Consider the following 7,906-nt stretch of genomic DNA (forward strand, 5'->3'; position numbering starts at 1 on the left):
TACCTAACTTTGTGTGGGCTGGTACCTGCTTGTAGGTACAGAATAGATAATCTTTTAAATTTCAACCAAAACATAAGGCGGCATACATATACTGATAAAATCAATGCTATCGATAAAATTTCCATTTAAAAAAAGATACAGCACTGACGAAAATTTAGATTTCAAAGTTCAAAAATTATTAAGAGAAAGGGGGAGAAATGGAAGGAGAAGAGAGGAGGGTGGGTAACAAAGGGAAGGAGGAAGAGAGTTAAAAAAAAGGTTTAAAAGACAAAGGTTAAAAGTTGTAGAAAAAGTTTCAAAGGAAAAAACAAAAGGAGTTAAGAGTGTTCAGGAGAGAGAGAGAGAGAGAGAGAAAGAGAGAGAGAGAGAGAGAGAAAGAGAGAGAGAGAGAGAGAGAGAGAGAGAGAGATCTCGAATAAAGAGACTAGAAGTCTGAAATCAGTGGTCTATTTACAGAAAATGTACAAAAACTGATGGGAAAAAATATTAACCAACTTTTCATAAGAAATCAACAGCCATAGAAGTAGAAAATCATATTGATCATTGTACCTACATAAGACTTTCATCACATCAACTTGGAATATTTACCTATTGATTTCTTTACTATTGTTAAAATAGAACGTGGAATTATGCCTAAATGCTATTATAAATAATGGAAAACTAAATAATTTAGGTACAACAATGAATAAAAATAAACATGTATGTACAATTTTTATTAAACAAATGAAAATGTTGAGATCCTTGAAAGAAAATAACCAAAAAATCGGTTTACAGAAAATAACAATAATGAAATCGGTATGCAAAATGGGAGACGAAAATGTAATATTTTGAGATAAGAAGGCTTAGAGGAAATAATAAAATAATAATAATAATAATGTGGGTAAATTTCTCCGAACTTCTGAATTTCTCCGAGTAGGACTGTCAATAAAGTAACTGCAGGGTTTAGTATGGTCAATATAGCAAAGGGACCTCGAGTAGACCAAGCTCAAGGTCTATATCCTCAGGATACACACTTGGAAGTTTATTCCCTTATCATATTCTCAATACCAAGCTGTTTCCCTCCCCATGCGTTTTCTCCCCCATGTGCTGCTGTCAATGCTGCTAGATGCTGATGGTAAGGATTCTGCTGGTACATGTTGCTAGGAGAATCCAGGAGTGATGCCTTCAGTCGCTTACACTTGGCTCTTCTGTTCTTGAACCAAAACTGAACATTTTTGGGTTCCAGTCGTGGAAACTTCTGTCGGTAGGGCATTCGGTTAAGTTCATTCGTATACTTTTCAATGAGTTGTTGAGAGGGATGTGTGTTCAGCATGAACCATTGTTCTAGTCTCGGTACTTCACTCACAGGGTCTATGAATGTTCTGTTTCTCTTACGTCTCTCATCATTCATGTTCATGTTAAGATTCTGCACAGGTGTGGGGCTATGGTGTCCCAAGTTAAATCCCGGATACAACTGATTCATATACATAATATTATGATTGAACATAGCCGCGTTAGGAATCATAGGAAACCCCGGGTTGAGCGATGTTCGAGGCAAGATATTCTGCAACTTCTCCAGATCTGAAGGACATGGACTACCGAAGCTGGATCTCTTCTCTTCTTCAGAAGTTCGGTTGATCTTGTCAGGTGCATCTTCCATATCAAAATCATCAGCTTCATCATCTTCAAAGTCAGACAGAGGAGGTTCCTTGATATTATTGTTGTTATTGTTGATAATATTAGCTGCTTCTATAGAAGTTGGAGACTTCTCTCCATCACTTTCTCGCTTGATCATGGAGGATTCCTTGGTTTCTGAATATTTCGGATCCTGTGAACACAAAAACAAATGAAAAAGTTAAGAATCTAAACATGAAAGAACTAAGATTAATCCAAACAGTCATGTTCGAGCTAAAGGTACCTAATAAAATTGGACCTAGTTTCCTAGCATTCGCTTTGCAATTCTGAAAAGTTGTAAAAAAAGTTCTGATATTCAAAGTGTCCTAACTTACCGACTCATCATTCTCCTTGCTAGGAGGAACATCTTCGCCACTAGTATTGTGCTCTTCTTTCTTTTCGCCTTCCTGATCTCCTGCATTGGAAACCCGATCCGCTGCAGTGAGGGACAGCGGTGTGTCATTTGCAGGAACTTCATGCTCTTCCGTGTCACTCATTCGGTCGTCTTCGTCTTCTTCGTCAAAATCATCTCTGCCTTCGTCCACACTGACAGGACTCAGGTCTTTGAACGCGCTGTCACTGCTGGCGTAGCCATTCATAGAGGATGACATCAGACCGTGCATTCCTGAGAAAACAAAAACAATGCATATTAGATACTCTAGCAATTTAGTTAAGAACGAGTGTTTTTGAGGTGAGGAGGTGAGGTGTTGATGGAAATAACAATACCTTCAGATTACTGAAGGCAAGAAAAAAGGTACTCGTATAAACCAAGATCAATGGAATATGGGACTTTTTGAACCATGTATTTTATTTTCTATTGTAAGTGTATCTAGTCATTGGAATTCATAGCAGTAAAACTCACCAGGAACAAGATTTCTAGTTTCGGCTCTCTTCTGTGCTGCTCGTGCGTTTTTGAACCAATAGACGACATTGTTTACATCCAAAGGCTTGCGACCTTTCCGTGAATCTAGATTGTTTAATTCATGCACATACTGCTTGATCTGCGAACAAAAATATTTTTCAATATGTTAGAAAGGTGACAGTAAATTGACAATCCTGCTAATAATGTAGGTTAAATTAAATGCGCAATACTTACACCCAACTAGATAATACATATCTACCATAGAACTATAGGTATATTATGTAGGTACCTACTTTCTTGAGCCCAAAAATGGTTGAGAAGAAAAACAATAATAATTTATTTTGTATTATGTCAATGTCGATGTCGTTCTAAAAGCTCGGAATATTCTCATTTCAAGAGACTTACCTGATCTCTGCTAGGATGAGGGTTCTCTATAAACCATCTCTGCAGCTTTGGCAACTCTAATTCCGGATCGAAGCTGGTCCTCATCCGGGTTTTCTGCGTAGGATATTGACTTTGCACTGTCTGTAGAAATAAGAAGACAATAGAACGGTTGAGTCATTGCGATTTTGGCACAAAGTGGAATAAGAATCAACATAAAGTCATTCTGAAATTGTAGACCTGCGAGTTTTTAGCCCGTCCTTCCTTTATTATTACGATAGCAATAAAAAAAGGTATAAGGGACGGGCTATTGTGTTCTCTTCGGTGTCGTCTGTCTGTCACTCTGTCTGTCCGTCTGTCCCCATAGAAGGACTTATCCAAACCTGGTCGACCTATATATCAAATTAAAGGTCTTTTTACCAGGAACACGAAAATGGTGGTGCAAATTTTGTCCAGAAAACCATAAAGCCAAAAAACAAAAAAAAAAAAACTGTTTTTTGGGGGATTTTTTGTTGTACTTTCAAGCATCTTGTTTCTTTCCTAGTTTTAGTAACCCTCAATACCTACTCTGGCTCTTCTTTTCTACCTCTTCAGCTTTTACTTCACCTTCTCTCCCTTCTTCCACTAAACCAAAAAACCAAAAAAAAAAACTGGTTTTTCACCTGTGTTAAGCTACGCCGAGCAAGGCCAATAAATGGATGGGTGACTTAAACATTATATTGGGAATAAAGGGAGAACGGGCTCTGGTCTTGCTTTTAAATCATTACATGAAAGTAAAATCAAAAATCAAATCAATAATAATAATAAACTGAATTAGGTAGGTACATAGGTACTGATTTTCTCTAATCACGATCGAATAAACTACGGGCTGAAAAATTCCCGGAGGGACTCTGGTCTTGCTTTTAAATCATTACATGAAAGTAAAATCAAAAATCAAATCAATAATAATAATAAACTGAATTAGGTAGGTACATATGTACTGATTTTCTCTAATCACGATCGAATAAACTACGGGCGTACGGGCTGAAAAATTCCCGGAGGGACGGGCCCAGCTTGTTATTCTTTTGAATACAGTGGCAGACTTGTAGATAGGCTTGAAATAATTTTAATTATTAGTAAATATGTACGGTAAAGCTATTGATCTATGCAGATCATTCAAAACACAGTTCTCAGAGCACACTCTAGTTCTCCCCACATCATCATGTCTTACCTGTATAGCTGGGTGCACTCTCTCGTCTACACATTTCTCACATCATCATGTCTTACCTGTATAGCTGGGTGCACTCTCTCGTCTACACATTTCTCACATCATCATGTCTTACCTGTATAGCTGGGTGCACTCTCTCGTCTACACATTTCTCACATCATCATGTCTTACCTGTATAGCTGGGTGCACTCTCTCGTCTACACATTTCTCACATCATCATGTCTTACCTGTATAGCTGGGTGCACTCTCTCGTCTACACATTTCTCACATCATCATGTCTTACCTGTATAGCTGGGTGCACTCTCTCGTCTACACATTTCTCACATCATCATGTCTTACCTGTATAGCTGGGTGCACTCTCTCGTCTACACATTTCTCACATCATCATGTCTTACCTGTATAGCTGATCCTTCTATGGGGACAGACGGACAGACAGAGTGACAGACAGACGACACCGAAGAGAACACAATAGCCCGTCCCTTATACCTTTTTTTATTGCTATCGTAATAATAAAGGAAGGACGGGCTAAAAACTCGCAGGTCTACAATTTCAGAATGACTTTATGTTGATTCTTATTCCACTTTGTGCCAAAATCGCAATGACTCAACCGTTCTATTACACTCTCTCGTCTACACATTTCTCACATCATCATGTCTTACCTGTATAGCTGGGTGCACTCTCTCGTCTACAGATTTCTCACATCATCATGTCTTACCTGTATAGCTGGGTGCACTCTCTCGTCTACACATTTCTCACATCATCATGTCTTACCTGTATAGCTGGGTGCACTCTCTCGTCTACACATTTCTCACATCATCATGTCTTACCTGTATAGCTGGGTGCACTCTCTCGTCTACACATTTCTCACATCATCATGTCTTACCTGTATAGCTGGGTTGAATGTTGTCACTTATATGTAATTTCAACAGCTAAGGTCATATGGATGATGGGGGGGGACATAGGATCTTCACACACACGCCTTTTATTCCAGACCCCTTTCTTACATACAGCACTGAATTAAGGTGGTGAAGGTGAAGAAGAAGAAGAAGAAGAAGAAGAAGAAGAAAAAAAAATAGCTAGGTTCTTACTGACAGTAAATCACTGACGCTTTTTTTGCCTTGGCTGTGAAAATGGTATGCATCCAGCAAGCAATTCACCAGACAGACATAGACTTGATATAAAGTGTCAATCGAAAGATCCAAACACATTGTCCTCGGACCAGTTCAGTTCAAACGTGTTGGAAATAAATTTTCTCGCGTTGAAATTTTATGGATGGATGAGGAGAGATTATTTTGTATGCTCAACATTTCTGGCGTAAAGTACAACACATCTACCTTAGGTATGTAGGTATTCTTTTAGTATAGAACTTTGCAAAGATAATTATTAAGGTAGGAAAGTAGGTACTGAACGATTGAGGCGGGTATGGAAAAAGAATCACACAAAAAAGTTATGAATCTAGCGATTTGGTAATGTGTTTGAATTCTTCGATTCTATGATACAAAGTAAAGTTGCAAAGAGAGATGGAAAGTACCGATGGGTACATCTTAAAGAGAAACGACACCGGGGTAGGAGGACTGGGCTGCGGATGTTGGGAGCGATATACACGTGGACTTAGTGTTACAATGCGATTCATTTGATTTGACCACCAGAGATCAAACTTGCGTCGGGTCTCTTCATTTGGTTCCGCGAGTTGCAGGAGACTAGATTGATTTTTCACCAGGTGCAGCAGGGTGGCCTGAAATAGTCAAGTAGAAGGAAGGAGAGTTATATCATGTGACCATGTTCAGAGTTAGAAAACAATTTTCCATACACCTCCAGCTACCGAGCAGATCTTCACTGTTACACTCTGTAACTCGAAGCGTTTCTTAAAGCTCACACTCACACTGTATACGTGTGGTTGAATTCGTATTACACAAGAAAATAAGATGGCGTATAAGACTTTGCACGGCAAAAGCAACGAGGGAAGGGGCTTTTCCATTAGTATAATCTCGTATTAGTATTAGTACTGAGGAATAATCATGGATTTATTAATTCATCATATGTCGGATTAAAATTTCTAAATACTTAAGACTTTGGAGTCTGAACTCGAAAGTGGAGGTATATGTAGCTTGTAGCGTAATATGAGTATATGCCTAATATACATAGGGAAGATTATAATTTCTCAAGTCGTGAAATTTAAAGGTGGTGTCGTAGCATATTCAACATTACCTGTGCTACGGTTTGAAGAATTGAAGATGTACAATTGTTTGAGGGAAATGAAGAAAGTGAATACAACAAGGTTATCATTTTCCTTTGTCAAATATCTATCCTCTAGGTTATCTAATAGTAAATGTTAGCTCCCATGGCGTAGTGGTCACTGCGCTCGCCTTGCATGCGGGAGACCCGGGTTCGATTCCCGGCGGGGTCAAGAAATTTGTTTCATGCAAATGATTGATTCCGTGACTGGCTGTTGCGGGGCCCACTCAGCCTCGTGAGGGAAATGAGTAGCTATGACATAGATAAATGCGCATAGCGACCGGTGCCAGCATGGAAGGTAAACATTGGATTTTAGGATTATTGAGATATTGGGAAAATCCTACAATGCTGCAGTGAGCACCAAAGTTGTGACAAAAATACATGGGATTTTAGGATTATTGAGATATTGGGAAAATCCTACAATGCTGCAGTGAGCACCAAAGTTGTGATATAATAACACAAATAAACTGCATTTACAAATTTACAATAGTAAATCTGGTCATTAAAGGATTGGACAGTCTCTTTACTCGTTATAACGTGTTGAACCCTTTAGTGGTTAAGTCTAAGGTTCCTCACATATCTACAGGAATGAAATAATCAAGAACCCAAAACAACAAGGTTTGAGTGATCATAACTAAAATGAAACCAATGTCAACACTCAAGTATGCTTCAACGTCTTTAATGAACTTTGTTTAAAGTCAATCCGGATCTATATCTAGATAAATTTATGTCTGCAGTCAAGTAATCAAGCATCTAGTAGTTGCTTTTGCTATTGGTATGGTACTTGAGACAAACCAGAGTATAAATCAGGATCTAAATGGTTACCAGTGTCTCGCCCATTTGAAGGATAAGATGAGCATACTATTTCACATCAGAAGAACATGACACAGATAATAATTTTATTATGATAATGGATAATAAACCAACCACATACTTTTTTGTGGCGATGAAAAACCAAATTTAGTAGATTCTTTTCTTTTAATATTTATATCTAACTTCTCTTTACTTTTTTACAGTTTTTAGAAATAAAAGAAGTCAGGTGAAAAGTTCTAATCGTTATAGAGATTATAAATATAGCTGATCTATTCTCAGATTTAAAGTTGGTCTCATTAAGAGAGCAAGACTCTGTTTTCAAGTGGTGAGTTTTTTAGCAGGTCATAAATTGTAGAACTACATATCTGTTGCTATGAGTAATGTGGTAATGGATGATAACTTGATAACAGCTTAACAGCATAGCATAGGATCGCTCTCGTCATAGATCATACCTTCATACACAGATCATTGCTAGTGGCGGACCAATACCCAGTAGCTCAGAGATAGAAGTTCGAAGATAAAAATTTAATGGCATCATTGCGAGGTGGACAAAAGATTTGCTTAAACAAAATCGATACATTAAGTATGAATGTTGTCACTTATATGTAATTTCAACAGCTAAGGTCATATGGATGATGGGGGGGGACATAGGATCTTCACACACACGCCTTTTATTCCAGACCCCTTTCTTACATACAGCACTGAATTAAGGTGGTGAAGAAGAAGAAGAAGAAGAAGAAGAAGAAGAAGAAGAA

The 7,906-nt window shown here is 38.1% G+C and overlaps 1 protein-coding gene across 1 annotated transcript in view; it reads right to left on the bottom strand.

The window, feature by feature from the left end:
- Nucleotides 1-471: 471 nt before the first annotated feature.
- The window catches only part of LOC103516689, a 19,507-nt gene continuing 12,072 nt past the window's right edge, over nucleotides 472-7,906 (bottom strand). Inside the window, exons 4-9 of the mRNA XM_017447160.2 lie at nucleotides 5,635-5,838; nucleotides 4,107-4,142; nucleotides 2,921-3,040; nucleotides 2,516-2,654; nucleotides 1,989-2,278; nucleotides 472-1,807 (exon numbers count right to left, since the gene is read on the bottom strand). Of these exons, the coding sequence (XP_017302649.1) occupies nucleotides 1,022-1,807; nucleotides 1,989-2,278; nucleotides 2,516-2,654; nucleotides 2,921-3,040; nucleotides 4,107-4,142; nucleotides 5,635-5,838 (1,575 nt within the window). The 3' untranslated portion in view covers nucleotides 472-1,021. The remainder of the gene's footprint in view (nucleotides 1,808-1,988; nucleotides 2,279-2,515; nucleotides 2,655-2,920; nucleotides 3,041-4,106; nucleotides 4,143-5,634; nucleotides 5,839-7,906) is intronic.

This window comes from Diaphorina citri, unplaced genomic scaffold, assembly GCF_000475195.1.
Source record: "Diaphorina citri unplaced genomic scaffold, Diaci psyllid genome assembly version 1.1 scaffold1643, whole genome shotgun sequence".
Taxonomy (NCBI): domain Eukaryota; kingdom Metazoa; phylum Arthropoda; class Insecta; order Hemiptera; family Psyllidae; genus Diaphorina; species Diaphorina citri.